At 36.0% G+C, this 16,349-nt stretch overlaps 1 protein-coding gene across 2 annotated transcripts in view; it reads left to right on the top strand.

The window, feature by feature from the left end:
* The first annotated feature begins 12,049 nt into the window (after positions 1-12,049).
* Positions 12,050-16,349, top strand: part of AHR (aryl hydrocarbon receptor) — a 29,358-nt gene continuing 25,058 nt past the window's right edge. For both annotated transcript variants that reach the window (XR_001512379.1, XM_015558157.1), the window contains exon 1: positions 12,050-12,275. Coding sequence is in view for 1 of the 2 variants with exons in the window: in XM_015558157.1 (XP_015413643.1) it covers positions 12,065-12,275 (211 nt within the window). In the remaining variant the exon portion in view is untranslated. The remainder of the gene's footprint in view (positions 12,276-16,349) is intronic.

Here is a 16,349-nt window from a genome sequence, read left to right as displayed (position 1 = left end):
CCCGCGGATGCGGGAGGCGCCCGCCCTCCGCCTCCAAATCCGGGCGGTCTGGGGATTAGGTCCAATCCTGACACAGTGGAATCGAGATTCGGGGCCCGGGGAGACACTCAGGCCTTGGGTTTTGCCCTTTTTAATCGTGGCATTTGCAGAGCGGCCCCGGTCCCCAGGTCGCAGGCACCCGCGCACACCCCCACCCATTTGCAGCTGTTTTCTCTCCTGTGGTCCTAATTTGTTGACAGCTCTGCTCTGCCTGTGGGGCTGGTGGATTAGCTAACGTAAACCCGCCTGGAATCCCCTTCTACTCTTTAATGTTCTCTTAGGGCAGGGTCGAGGACGGTCATGATTCTCATTCGTGGCCGGATAGGGCAGGTGTTGCGCGGAGCTAAAGGCGCGCCACCTGCGCGAGGGGCTGGGTGCCTCCGGGGTCCTTTCTGGGCTCTAGCCACAGGCCTTCTGCCGGCTCTTACTGTTTGGAAGGAGTTTTGTAGCGCTCAGCGCGACCCTATCCCTGAAATGTATAGAGAATGTAGTGGGGAAGTAACAGTGGGGGAATTGTTTTTGAGCTACCTTTTTTTTTTTTTTTTTTGGAGAGTTTATCAGTTTTGCGGTAGTTGTAGGTTCTGTAAAAGTAACAGATTTGAAACTGGAAATTAGTGAAACAGACGTTTTCAATCTTGGTAACTTTCTCTAATCCCCTTTCCCCCACTCCAAAGTTTTGTCATTTCTAATAGAGTGATTACAAACAGATTTTTTGTTTGTTTTAGTGGGATATTTGTGTGAGATGGCAAATACTTGAAAAAATATTTTTTCAGAAAAATAAATCCATGTTTGAGACAGATTTACTTTTGTGAGTTGGCTGTATGTGCGTGTTTATTCCTATTATCTCTGAGTTAACTTTGCTTTACATTTTTCAAATTTTCATAAACAATTTTAAGAACACAAAGTTGATTCAGAGCCAATTAGAAGTATGTTATGCACTTTCTTTAAAACTTTATTTAGGTCACAAATTCAAATCAGAAAAACAGTTTAAGATTTATATTTAAAACCACTGATTAAAAGTTTCATTATTCCTGGAGTTTTATTTTTCTTTCAGAATTTTAATCTGAAGATCATAGTTCTTCAGATCTAGATTTGACATTAACAGAATATATATATAAGTATAATGGTGTGTGTGTGTGTGTGTGTGTGTGTGTGTGTGTGTGTGTGTGAGAGAGAGAAAGAGAGAGAGAGAGAGAGAGAGAGAGAGAGAGAGATTATAACTTGAAAGTCTTAGCCTGAAGTGTGTCTGACATTAGGAATACTGCCGAGTCAGCAATTTTCTCTCTTGGCAGTTCTGTGACATTGATTTACTAACTTGCATTTTGTGGAGTGATTTCTTTTTTTTTTAAACATTTAAAAAAATGTTTTATTGATTTTTTACAGAGAGGAAGGGAGAGGGATAGAGAGTTAGAAACATCGATGAGAAAGATCAGCTGCCTCCTGCACACCCCCTACTGGGGATGTGCCCACAACCTAGGTACATGCCCTTGACCAGAATCAAACCTGGGACCCTTCAGTCCGCAGGTGGATGCTCTATCCACTGAGCCAAACCAGTTAGGGCTGGAGTGATTTCTTGTATGGAAATGTATTTGTCTAGTTTGACTTTGTTCTTGGGTAAAATTGAGAGGCATTGCAAATGTCTGTTTTATGTAGCTATTGTACACTTAAAATAAATTATAATACAGTGGGGCCTTGACTTACGAGTGTCCTGACTAACGAGTTTTTTGAGATACCAGCTGTCTCTCCGCCGATTTTTTGCATTGAGTTGATAGAGTAATTTGAGTTAACAAGTTCCTTAACGAGCTCCATCTCCGAAGGAATTAAACTCGTAAGTCAAGGCCCCACAGTGTATATATCATGGGCTTTATGTGTGTAGCTGTAAAACATGAAGATCTCCCTAATGGATTTTTAAGTTACTGAGTTCATGTCAGTGTGTTACATAAGGATCTAGATGACTTTTTAAAGAAGTCAGATGCCTTATTTTTGTATTTATTATAAAGTTTAACATTCTGGCTTTTAATTAACCTTTTATTAATGATTTCCCTTTTAAACATTACATTTTCCTTTTATTTATGTAAGATGTACCTTCTACTTTATCTTAATATTTTAATATACGTTCTAAGACTTTACTGTATTTGTATTTGATGGTCTCTTGTAATACAGTGTTGGCTAGTTTCCACATTACCCTTATTTTATTTAGTTAGTATATGTTTGTCAGATCTTTATTGAGCACCATGCATCACTTCTAGTCATATAAATGCTTTAAAATGTCACTGCATTGCTCCATAAAAAAAGCTTAGTGTTGACATTTATAGAATCATGTGAAATTGTTTATAAATTATTTTTAACCAGAATGAAAAATGGTTAGCTTTATAATGCAGTTAATCAAAGTTCATTTTAGGAATGCAGCCATTAAACCTAATATTAGGTTTAATATTTTTTTTAGTTAAATTAATAGTTTGTAGCTAATGAAGTTAAAAATATGTAACACTGTCAGAAAAATACATCTTGTTTGAGCTGAAAATGCTATTCAGATTTAACATTGATCCTTTAAGTGAAAGCCATTTTAATTTACTTAAAGAGAAAAGATGTTATAGCATACATATAGAAATGATGATAAGATGCCCATTTAAATATACAATTCCATAAAAATTTGGAATTAAATATGGGACAATTTTAACCTGAAGCTCTTCCAATCTTCAATTGAATTAATTAAACAACATAACTCCCTCTAGTGGCAATTGAAATTTATCTTTATTGTAGGAAATGCATCCTAGATATGTTTATTTTATTTATTTATTTTTTTTAAATATATTTTATTGATTTTTTACAGAGAGGAAAGGAGAGAGATAGAGAAGTTAGAAACATCAATGAGAGAGAAACATCGACCAGCTGCCTCCTGCACACCCCCCACTGGGGATGTGCCTGCAATCAAGGTACATGCTCTTGACCAGAATCGAACCTGGGACCCTTGAGTCCGCAGGCTGACGCTCTACCCACTGAGCCAAACTGGTTAGGGGTAGATGTGTTTATTTTAATCCCACTGAAATATGTTGTACATAGTAGATGCTCAGTAAATGTTTCCTTTCTTTTCTGAGTAATGAAAGTTAGGAAATTAAAGGATCTGAAGCAGCCTTGCATCTGATGCATGTTCCTCCCTACCTTCAGAAAGACATTTTCACGATAACCTTAGGCATAGATTCTACTATAACTTTCCTTAAAATGTTGTTCCATACTTAACAACCCTCCTCAAAAAAAAATTACTTAAATTTTGTTCTTGTTTCATTTTTTTTGGAGGTGATAACGTTTTATCCGTTTGTTTAATTATGTTGCCTCCTGGAGATAAATGAAATAGAATCTGTACCATTAAATAGAATCTGGTTTTCCCTAGTGATAATAACTTTGGATATATTTCTGTATTTTTGAAATTTTATTAATACAGATAAAGTTTTAGTGGTATTCCACTTACTATTGTATTATTTTTGGTACCGACTTGGCAAAAGGAGTGCTGAGTAAATGACTTCTACCCTTAGAAGTGCTATCAGCAGTAGTGGTGAATAAACCAGCCATCAAAAACTGGAAATGACTTGTGAGCCTTAGCTGATCATTTGCACTTTGTTAACATACTTGTACTGTTACTATAAAATGCATTGTCTTCTTTGCTGCTTGTTCTAAGTTACTGTTCATTCTATGTAAATCCCAGGAACCTCATTTAGATAATACCTCCTTAGCTACATAAAATTATGCAATGTTTTCCTGAAAATGTTTCATACAAATGTAGTATGATACCATTTTCCAAGTAGCCTCTAAAATAAAAGGATGTCTTTTCCGTAACATAATTTTTTCTCCATCATAAGTTTTCTTTCAAATGGCTTTATTTAGATAGCTTTTACATAGTGGCTATAGAGGCTCCTACATATTGGAAATATAAAATAAGTAAGTGAAAATGCTTAGTTATCAGTAACATTTATAAAAATGTCAGGAAGAGGAAACAATGAGATATAAATGGAAAGAGTACTAGGTCTAAACTAAAAGATAGGTCTGTTTTTTTTGTTTTTATAGATTTGGGCAAATTCTTGACCAACGTCGCAGGCTAGTCAAAACCTAAAACTAAAATGCCACTCTCACAACTAAAATTAGCAGAACAAAATCATTTTATAAAGTGTAAAAACAGCTAAAGATATAAATTAAACAGAAACATAATTCTATTCTTTAAATAATTTTAGCTTACATTATCCCAGAACAATCAGTTCTCCTGTGAAACAGTAAGAGGCAGTATATGCTTACGTTCTCAATTCTGGGTATGGCTCAAATGTGCTACTTCACTGGTGAATAAACTTACATAGTATATGCTTATTGATGTAAATAATTAAGACAGTTACTTGTAAATCTTTAATAACAGTGCTTTTTTACTTCCATACTTCTGTAAAGTTGATTTTATCTATATAGTGGTTTAATAGAACAAAAAAATGACTATTTCTTAGCATTTACTATGATACAAGCATGCACTGTTTTGTATACTAGTACTTTTTTTAGGTTTATAATAGTATTATGAAAAGGTAATATTTCAGTTTTATAGACAGGGGCCTGAGGTTCAGATTCAAAATTGTCAGGTAGGAAATGGAAAAGCTGAGTTTAAATATCAGATCCCAAAACTTGTTTTTACCAACTTCACAATAAGATTTCCATACTTAAATCCATATATGCATTCATACCCTTCCCTCTAAGTGTCTTTTCTTATCTTACTGATTTGCTCCCTCCCTCTCTCCTTGAAAACATTGCTTTTAATGGCTGTTAGTACTCTGTTCTCTTAGTGTTTTATAATTTAACTATTTTTCTTTTTTAGGGGGAAGTTCTGTTTTTTCCAACTTTGAAATATTTTAACTAGTTTTTCAGAGAATTCCTTTGAGTTATGTGAATTTCTATGCAAATTCTTAGTTACCTCCTTAGGAAGAATTTCCAAAAATGGAGTTTGGGGGTGCAAAGGTATGCATACTTTTAAGACTGAGCCAAATATTATGCTCTGAGACATAATGCCAAATTGCTTTACAAAATGTTTACATCCTCATTGGTAATCTGTCCTTGCATTTTCGCCTAAAAATGTTAATTGTGACAATTGACTTTCCATAGACAAAAAATGATGGGGTAACTAATTGAACTTAATATTGGGATTGTGTATGTGTGGAGTAGTAGTAGTGTGTGTTTGAAGGTTTTTCTACTTGAGATGTACTTTACATATTGATTTGTTTTGTATTATATGTTTTAGTCATGTTCAATTTGCTCCTTTCTTGCTTTTTGATCTACTTAAAAATATTTCTATTAAATAATACATGTAATATTGTATTCAATATTCAATAATATATATGCTGTCTTCAGTAAACATGCTTGATATGATCACTTGACATTCATTATGACAAGATAATTAGTGCTATTTCCCCTCCTTCACCGTTTTTCAGCCTCCCAATATAATGTTACCACTATTTTAGATTAAATCTACTTTCAGCATTTCATAATTTTTAAAACTGTAAGCATTGTTTACTGCTCAGCTAAGTAATGTACTATGATTACACTTTCTTTGTTCTCTGTTGTCATTGATATCTTCTACCTATTTTCCATCTTTATATTTATTTGCATCTGGGTTTAGCCATCTCAGGTTTATTGGAGATAGACTTTGTGTTTCTGTCTCTTGTGATTTTCTTTCTTTTTTTAAAAAAAATATGTTTTTATTGTTTTCAGAGAGGAAGGGAGAGGGAGGGAGAGAGAGAGAAACATCAATGATGAGAGAGAATCATTGATCAGCTCCCTCCTGCACAATCGCCTACTGGGGATTGAGCCCGCAACCCACGCATGTGCCCTTGACCAGAATTGAACCCGGGACCCTTCAGTCCACAGGCCGACACTTTATCCACTGAGCCAAACCAGCAAGGGCTTCCTTGTGATTTTCTAAAAGAGAAGGGTACTTGGAGAAAACTGGATACTCTGACATCATGAAATCGGAAGTGACTTTACCTGTCTTCAAGACCTGATTTAGATGCTATATCACCATGAAACCTTCTCTTAGTACTCTACCTGAGCTCTTACTTTCCTGAACTCTTGAGCATCACTTTTATAGCACCTACATTATTGAGCAATACATTATGTTTGATTTTGTCCTGTTGTAGAATGAATCTCCTCCGAGTACAAAAGATATGCTTCTTAAAGATAGGCCTGTTTTTTGTGTTTGTATCTACCAGAGATTTCTAGTACCATGCGTATAGTACGTATTGGAGAGTGATTCACTCCCTTAACAATTGACCACTACTTAAGACTTTTTTACTAATGTTTTAGTGATTTGGGGATAGTAGGTTCATTTTATGTGGGGTTAAAAGAAAATATTTTAAAAAGTATATTCATACACGAGGAGAAAGGGAACATTCTTAATTATTTTTTTTCAGGATCATGCGAGTAACAGTGATTTCTAAGATATATTTCATATTCTAGGTTTTCACTGTTCAAGTCTGTGCTAGAGATTATATGTTGTTTGTACCTCAACGCTTCTCCATAAGTGAAAAGAGGAAAAGGGACTAACCATCACAAATGGAGAGCCAGCAGCAGGAGAGTGGCCATAGAATTCTGACTCACTGCAGATGACATCCAGCCAGGATTCTCAGAAGTTGTAAACTTTTTTTGCCTCATAGGAGGAAGCAAAATATCCAGGTGTATTCAGCCTAACAATGGAATTTAATGTTATTTGTGCCACAGATCACCTTCCCAATATTATATGAAGCATGTAATTTATGACTATAAACATTTAGCATTTATATTCAGAGATCAGTAATTATGTACTGAAACCATGGGGAGGAAATGAAGAAAGGATAAGTTTAAAAGTTGGGCTTAACTGGATGTGGTCGGTATGGTAGTGAGAGTCACTGAGGAAAATGTCGATTTCCTACCTGTTGGATGGAGAGTAGTATCATAGTAGATGCAGAGAAGGAATGCCTGAGTTCTGGGAAATAGGAATGACAGGGCATCCAGGTACAGGGGCTAGAAATAAAGATAAACAAGTTATTGGTGTGTAGCCTGAAGCGGGGGTGGGGTGGGGGGTGGAGTAAATCACCTAGAGGAAAAAGCTGATAAACCATACTCAGTGCTGTGATAGGTTATCTCTTGTTAGAAAATGTCCCTTTATTCTCATAGGAGAACTGAAGCAATCTCTTTGCCTGTCATTTGAGACTTTTTGATAAATATCATTTAAAAATATAAATACAATTACAGTAACTTTAACCGGGTTGCTAAGTTTTTCAGCTTCGTTTCAAACACTGAGCACAAGGGATGAGCCTAACAGACATTTTAGACTGCGATGTGAAAAATTAAGGCTTTAAAGATAACATTCAAACTGGCATTGGGCATGCCACTGGGCCTGTCACCACCAGTACTTATAGCGTGCAGGCTTCTAAGACAGAGGCATGGCATGCAGTCAGCTGGAGTCTTGCTTTCACAACAATTTTGGTTACAGGTTGGGACAAGATTTTTGAGGTTCAGGTTGAAAAAATAATACATTTTTTCCTTTGCCTGAGCAACATCTTACAGTCTATTTCAGCTGACTTCTGAAATCCAATCTTACTGGGACATTTATTTATATTTCAGAGATAGTCTTTTATTTAAATAGACACTTGGCAGCATAATTTGGCATAGGTTTAAAGACAAAGCAAAAGTAAAATTACCAGCATAACCCAAGTCAAGTGTAATTGATGTAAGATTTTTATTTTTTATTATTCTGTGCATCTTTAGTATGTATAGATAAGTATGAAATATTTCACAAAATAGTTCTGAATATTTCTCACAGAATCCGTGGAAAAGTATGCTATAGCTATTACTTTAGCTTTAACAACATTGGATTGGAGATGCCAAGTCTAGTGGGTACTTTTCAGTCTTTAACTTATTTAATTCCTCTGTGCATTTAACTTTGTTCTATAGTCTCCAAAATAGTCTACCCTGTTTCTTTGCCTTTTGGTCTTATCATTCCCCCCACCCCCCTTCATCTTTGCCTGCATCTCTTCCTCCACCTTACACCTAAATGTTGGTATTACTGAGGTGTGTGCTCAAGTCTCTCTTCTCTTTGTTTGATATACTTTGCATTGGGAAATATAGTTGTTATCCTAAGTTACAGACTCTAGTCACTTGCCCTTTCCGTACTCAATGTTTTCCTCTCCCTTACCTCCTACACTTAAATTGGTCAGCAAGTGAGTTTAATTCAGTGAACACCTGAGTCTGGCTATGTACCCAGCTTTCTGATAGACACAAAGTGCTGTGCTTAAATATCTCAAGGCAGTCTATACTTACTATCCTCACTATTACTGCCTTCGGCCAGGCTCCTGTCATTTCTTTTCTGCGCATTTATGATCAGCAAACATTAATTGAGAGTTCACTCTGTGTCAATCCTGAGCATTGGGATTACAGAAATGATTAAGTTTTCATAGCAAGACCAACAAACAAGTATATGCGATATAGGTTACAGAAAGCTTGATTTAGGAAATGTGAACTCATGGTAAATTTTCCATTACGTGCATAATACTACGTTAGAGTTGTGGACAAGTTTGCATTGTATAAAGAATCAGTCTCATCTAGTTCAGGGTTGAATACTGCAAAGAGCCAGCGTAAGATAGGCAGCAATACTACTGGAAGACTACCTCTAAGTCTCTCTTTTACTGTTGTAATTTGTCCCTGTGTCATATCGGATTGTCTTGCTTCAATGTTTGTTTTACTCTTTTCTCCCCAGTGTTTCATAACCTTACTGGAAAGCTACCAAGAGTGCAGGGCTGGATTTGATTTTTAATTTATGGGAAATGTTATCTGCACTGAATATTCCTTAATGGAATGGTTGTGTAAGACATTTGCATACGGTGCATAAGGTGCTGAAGAAGTACAGGAGAGATCCATTGTGAGTAGGTAGGCAAAGACCTTACAAAAGTGATCTAATTGAGCAGGGCTTTGAAGCTGGTGCGACAGCAGGGGAGTAGCACTATGAAAGCACTAAAGTACATACTGGCAACTGCAAGTCATTTCTTAGCTCTGGCAGATAATGGACAAAGAAGGCTTTAGCTGGAAACAGTGGGGCCAGAGGAACAGTTAGGGGCCATAGAAAGCTCAAGAAGCACTTCGTTAGGCTAAGGAATGTGGACTGTGTGGAGTTACTGAAAGGGTTAAATAAGAGGACTGACCTGGGGTTATATTTTAGAAAGAAGTGCTCAGAGGGGTCTGCCGAGCTCTGTCCTCACTGTCACCAGAGTCAGTTTAGTAAAATAAAAACACCAGATGGGGCATGCCAATCCTAGCTGAAAGCTCAAGATGACGCCCAATGCCAAAGTCCAATTTGGTTGCCATTTCTGTGAGGAGAGTTGCTGAGTCCTCTACCTTGAACCTTTTTTTCATCAGACACCCACATGGCTCATTCTTTGTTGTCTTCATGTCTGTGCTGAAACTTCACTAGCTGTCAAAACCAGCACCCTGTCACTCCTTAGTTCCTTACCTTGCTTTATTTTTCTTATTAACACTGACAGCCAGAAAAGTTAGAAGTTTTTGTATGTATCCTCCCACTGGAATGTAAGCTTCATGGGAACAGGAGTTTTAGTGGGTTTTGTTCACGCTGAGTATTCTGTTTGCGCCACATGCTGGATGGTCAATATTTGGTGAAAGGATGTGGCCCCAACTGATACTAATAACAGGAAAGAAACGGGGAAGGCCAGACTTTATAGGCATGTTCCCTGCAAAACATTGGGGGAAGGGGAGTGGACAAAGGGAAGATAGTTGCATGCCCAGAAAAGTTGGGGGACTAGCGGAGGTTCTGTCAGATCATGGGCCAAAATGGGCATGGCTACTGGAAGGGCAGGAAGATTTGGGGTACATAGCCTCCTAAACAGAGGAGTTTGACCTCTTATGCACTTGGCTTTGTTGGGACTCCTGTGATTCTGGGCTTGTGGGGCTCTTGCTCCTGCTTCCCTGCATTCGCACACACAGCGGACTAATGGACTATAACTAGCCTGATGCTGAACTGGACCCCCGCTCCAACAGGGAAAGGAAACTCTGGACACTGGCTTTGCTCCTAGCTTTACTGAAACCCCACCTCCGCTTCTGTGACGGGACTCAGGGAAATGGGACTTGGGAAACACAGGGATTTAATCCCATGCAAATAAAAATCACTCGTTCTCCCATGCAGGTCTCAGAAAATTCTTTTTCTGGGGCTACTGTTAAGAACCACCTCCAGCAGCATCCAGCAGGGAAGAGGACCCCCACTTCATAGGGAACCACAACGAACTTCCCCCTTCTCTCTCGCGCCCTATGCTTCACACATCAGACAGGGGACTTCTCGCAGCTCACCCTTCCCCAGTCATGTCTCCTCCTGAAATCCGGTTCATCTTTCAAGATCCATCTCATATACCACCTTTTCTGTAAAAATCTTTTTTTCAGGTAGTTGTTCTGATACTTAGCTCCCATAACACTTTTGAAATATGTAGAAGAGTGTTTTTCTGACCTGCCAAGGACATGACAGGTGCAAATAAATAACAAGTGATTGATCTATAGAGAATTACTCAGGGAGGTACACAGGCATTGTAGGTAAAAATTGAAATTCAGTTGATTAATTGGAGAAATGTAGTAACTAGGTGTGACTTCAGTTTGATTATAAACGCAATGTGATTAAGGGAAAATAAATACATAGAGAAACAGTCACCATTTAATTATATGGTTACATAAACAGTCTGGAGATAGTTCTGACTTATTTTGTATGTATGCCATTTTACCAGTTAATCTTTTTTTGTAGAAATAATTTGAACTATAATAGAAATAGGCAGGTTCTGAAGAAATGACATGTTAGGGACAATGTAAAAATGTTAAAATTTTGTATTTTTTATCTTTTGCATAAAGTATTACAATTCACATATAATGTTGAGAATAAATTATCTAGAAATGTTTTGATTGCATCAAATTAATAGCACTACTCAAATCAATTTCTGCTTTTTAAAGATACTATCATTTGAACTGTCAAAAATGTTTTTGTTTTCTCAATAATACTGGAAAACAGGTGTTTGTTATAAGAACACTCAAGATAACTGTTCTGTCAAATGGAAAGGTGCAGGCATGATCTTAAAATCACTTTGTTTGGTTTTTTTAATAGCTTCTCTGTATTTCAGCATGATTGTCTAATGATCTGTCAATTCACTTTTCATAGTAAATTTCTGACTAAGGCTTTTGTGTATAGTAGTCCAGCTTCTCATTTCTAAACTCAAGTTCTACTTGTAACCATAAGTTTCTTTTCTCTCAGATGAAAATCATAACTAAATGTTGGGATGTCATTGAATTTTCTAATTGGGGCACAAATTATGGATGCTAATAAAGTAGAATTACTGACCAGTCAGAAGCAAGATTTGCCAGTAATCTCAGTTAACTTCTAATATTTGTCATTCAACAAATGTAAATATCTAAAGTCAGATGTTTTCTTCTTTTAATACTGGAAGACACATTAGATGGCATTAGAACCATCTGGAGGTGCCAAAGAGTTTTGAGAAGTTGTCACTAACAGGATGAAATTGTTAAATATAGGAAGCTGGGGTTTTGAATATAATTTTTTTTCAGGGTTGCTCTTATTTATCTGCAACATAAACGATGCCAAAATGCTTCCAGCAGATTGCGAAGCATGATTTTCACATAATTTATTACAGATTTTTTTTCCCTTAACAATGGTTGTGTTTAAAGGAAATAAAATCCTCGTAGATTTGTTAATTGGAAACCACTGTACCACAAATGTCTGAATTATATGAAGTATATATGATATACTTAGTCCTATCATAGATTCATAAGCTTTTAATAAAAACATTATGAAGAATTTTACCCATCCCTTGTTTTGCTTAATTAAGATAAAGAAAGGACCATTTTGAAAGGATTCATGTAAACTGAAAGTAGACTTCAGATGTTTGTTTTATGAGAGAAATATTTGAGGAGATGCTATAAGGCAATTGAAAATTGTGCTTTATATATTTTAGAGTATTTCATGACATTTTGTTTGTTTTTCAGCATCAAGCCAATCCCAGCTGAAGGAATCAAGTCAAATCCTTCCAAGCGACATAGAGACCGACTCAATACAGAGTTGGACCGTTTGGCGAACCTGCTGCCTTTTCCACAAGATGTTATTAATAAGCTGGACAAACTTTCCGTTCTTAGGCTCAGTGTCAGTTACCTAAGAGCCAAGAGCTTCTTTGATGGTAAGACAAAAGGGTTTAATTTTTCTATAATCGCTTATAAAATACTTATGTTGAATTTGGCTGCTTCTGTGTTGAAAACTGTAAAAATTAGCCATATGTGAAAAAGTTTCGTTTATTGCTGTATAGTAAAACTTAAGTAGCAAAGCCAAATTTTTCATATTTCCAAAAGTCAGTTTTCCAGATTTATTCATTAAACAGATGCTGCCACTAAATGATAATGTGGTGTCATTCTTTGATAATTATGTATTTGGAACATATGCTCATATTAAGTATGTCAGTTTCCAGTTCCACTTATTTTTCCAATTTACTTTTTGGAAGTCTCCCCCCCCCCCTCTTTTTTTTTAATGGAAAGAGTAAAACACATATTAACTACTATGGATTTCCTTCAGTATGTTTTTATAGATAGGTCATTTCATTTATCCTTTCAAAATTATGTATACTTCTGTTTTATATTAACTGTATGTTCATCTAGGAACATGTAATTAAAAGTTTTCTTTTCCACTGAAAAGGGCATTTCATTATAGGAGTTAATGGAATTGGATTTCAGTCTCCATTCAGTCAAACTAGTAAGTAGCCCCCTACCTCAGTTTACCCAGCTCCAAAGTTAGGGATTTGAGCTAGGTGATATTTGTTACCTTTTAATCATACAGTATTTTCTCTTCATGAAGCATTTAAAATGGAAGTTTCTGTTTGAAATGTTTCAATGTATCTTCTCATTTTAAATCATTTATGGATTTATTTTTATCTGTTTATGTGTCAGAAATAAATTTTTTTTAGGAAATGTTCAGTGTTTTAAATGTATAATGTTATTTTACAAACAGTAAAGGATTAATAAAATTTCAGTGGCCTGTCAGTGTGTCTCACACTTCAGTGTACTTACAAATCACTTACGAATCTTGAAAGAGGAAGGTTTTTATGCAGTAGGTTTAAGTATGGCCAGAGATTTTGCATTTCTAACATGCTCTCAGATGGTGCTGATACTTCTGCCCTGGTCCCATGTGCAGATACTTGAATTTGTAATTTGTGTTTAGAATATTGTGAAACAGTTATTTCCTTTTAGGTTTATATTTAGATGGTGTGATGTGTTCAATCTGAGCATCTTTTTTTATTTTTTGTTGTTTGCTTGCTATTTTTTATTTTGGATAAAAGCTATATGGTTTAATGGTTGTGATCCAGGCAATAAACATGGGTTTGAAGCTAATAATTTCTCTGATCTATATAAAAAGTCTTTGAATTTTCCGTTTTCATCTGTATCAGACCCTTCATCTTCTAGATGAGTTATGTGATACTCATTGGTGTATATTGTGTGTGTTTATCAGCTGTATAGCTATTTTATGAGAGTGTTGGAACTAGAACCCATTTCCAGATTCTCTATATTGTTTTTCATGACCATGTCTCAATTACTTCTCTTTTTTGGGAACCATTTACATGGCAAAAACCTGGGAATTTTTCCCTAGATCCAGAGTTCTCAAAGTGTAGTCTGCAGACAAGCAGATTAGCATTATCACCTGGGAACTGTGAGCAGTGTCAGATCTTGGGCCCCACCCAAGACCTAGAGCATCATACACTCTGATGGTGGGGCTAGATGTTGCATGTGGAAGTTTAGGAGCCCCTGTGGGTGACTGTACCCCGAGGCCACTCCAAGCTTCACAGAATGCTGTCCTGACCCCCAGCATTTCTTCACTTGCTGTGCTAATTGCTTGGCCTTGTGGTGGGGTTCCAGGACATGTAAGGTGTGGTCTCTGTATGCACTAAGAGTTAGAGAGTTAGTGAACAGTCTGGAAGCCAGGAAGGCATTAGTATTCCTTGACTCTGATAAAGATTTATTGATGTGAGTCATTTTGCCTTTTCATTTCCTGCTGCTCTATAATGAGAAATCAAATGATATATTACACACAGAGAGAAAAAAATGTACAAGTTGTTCCCCGTTTGGAAGTAGTGGAGCAGAACCGAAGCTGTTTAGTGGATGTGTAGTCAGGGTGCTATTTAATACTTACATAATTCTTGCTTTCTAGGCTGTGCATGCATACACACATACACACATTAATATATATGTATGTTTAATGTATACATTTACATACATATTTTTTTTCATGATCAGACGTGTGTCATGTTCAGTACCTCAAGGAGTTTCCAAAGGATGTCATAGTTAGCAGGCCATTATGGAGTTCTTCGTTGTTACAAAGGATTTTCTTAGCTGTTACTGACTTTATTTTTTATTCTGGTTTAGTACATTTGACAGTAGTTTCTTATTCCCCTATTTGCATCATTCCTTAATCAGTTATATTATCTTGAATTATAGGTCCTTTGCATCACTGGTTTTTATTGTGTTTCAGAATAGCCTGAAGAGCTTGTTAAAAATGCACATTCTAGGGCATGCCCCTTTTATGCTGATTCTACATAAATTCTATGTTGAAATCGGGACTCTGTATTTTTAATAAGCAGCCTAGATGAATCCGAGGCAGTGATTTAATATGGCCTTGATAAAACCCTGAATTAACTTTTAGAAACATTGTTTACTTTGCCTTCAGAAAGACAAATCCAAATGGACAAAATTTGAGGAAGATGACAAATGTGTTTTCTTGTGTTTCAGTGGCAAGCGTACACTAAACAGTTTCTTAGGTTGTGCCAAGTATAAGAACAGAGTTAGATGGAAGGTAAGGGGGAAAAAATCAGTAAAAAAAGGATCCCAAAATCTTGTCCAGTGGTCTAGGATGGCAATGCAATCTTTTGAGAGAACACAGGGTAAAATTTTAAGGTAATCCTTATGACCTGAAGGCGTACTAAATGCAAACTGTCGGCAGTCAGTAGGATTTCTGTGTGCTAAAACCACTATTAGGGAAATAGTCTAGTGAGGTTAAGGGAAGCTCCAAGTGAATAACAGGATGCAAACAGGGGGTGTGTGAATTCCTGCGGAAAGAACAATATAAACGAGTAATCATACAATCTTATTAGAAAGGAAACTCAAGTTTTACTGTAACAATAGATATTTTTCCAAGAAAATACATCTATTTATTGCAAGTTTAAATAATCTAACTTGGATGGATCTTCTTAAACTTTGGGGCTCTGCTATCCTGCTTAAGCAGTACTTAAAAGTTTTTAAGTACAACACTAATATTTATACATATTTAATTAAAACTTTCTAAAATATAACAGAAGTGCTTGAACAAAAGAAGTGCTTGAACAAGACAGCCATTTTTCAGTTAAGGTTAGAAGCACTTTTTTGACACTATTAAATTTAATTTGTTTTATAATAAATTTTGTAATTCAAGATTGTGCTTTATTTTAAACCCTGTGTGGGTTCTGAATTCACAAAGAAGAAATGGGAAAAACATGCCTGCCCTAATAGCTTAAGATCTAGTGTCTCAGAAACTGGCATAAAGTATATTTAATAATGTACATTAAATACTTGTAATGCAACATTTAAGGAGTATTTTCAAGGGAAGTAAAATACTACTTAACTGCTACTTAATAAGTGTTATTAGTTCGGGCTTCAATTAAAGACATACTTAAAGGAAATTTTGAATGTTTAATCCTTAAAAACTCTTGAACTATATATATATTCTAGGCAGTGAAGCTCAGAGAATCGTTTTTCAGTTTGTACTCTTTGCTGATGCTACAGATGACATAATCATTATAAGAATGTTATAATATAGTGCTTTATTTGGGGGGTGCACTTAAACATGCCAGATATTGCCTATTTCTATCACTAGAATGGAAGTTCCTTAACAATATCTTAAACACTTAAAACAATGCCCACCCCACAGTAGGCATTCAATAAATGTTTATTAACTTAATTTCATTGACTTATGTCTGAAAAGCAATGTAAAATTCATATTGAATATTCTAGATTGATGTGTTTAGACATATATTTCTGGGACTTGTTTAAGATGTTAATTTTTTTTTACTATCCTATATAATAATATCTAGATTGATGTGTTTAGACATATATTTCTGGGGCTTGTTTAAGATGTTAATTTTTTTTTACTATACTGTATAATAAAACTATATAATAAATAGGTAATATGCAAATTGACCATCATGCCCTCACACAAGAAGGCTGCCCCATGTGGT

Source organism: Myotis davidii, unplaced genomic scaffold (assembly GCF_000327345.1).
Source record: "Myotis davidii unplaced genomic scaffold, ASM32734v1 scaffold168, whole genome shotgun sequence".
NCBI lineage: Eukaryota > Metazoa > Chordata > Mammalia > Chiroptera > Vespertilionidae > Myotis > Myotis davidii.
The sequence above is the reverse complement of the archived record's forward strand: the minus strand, read 5'-3'. Positions and strand labels throughout refer to the sequence as shown.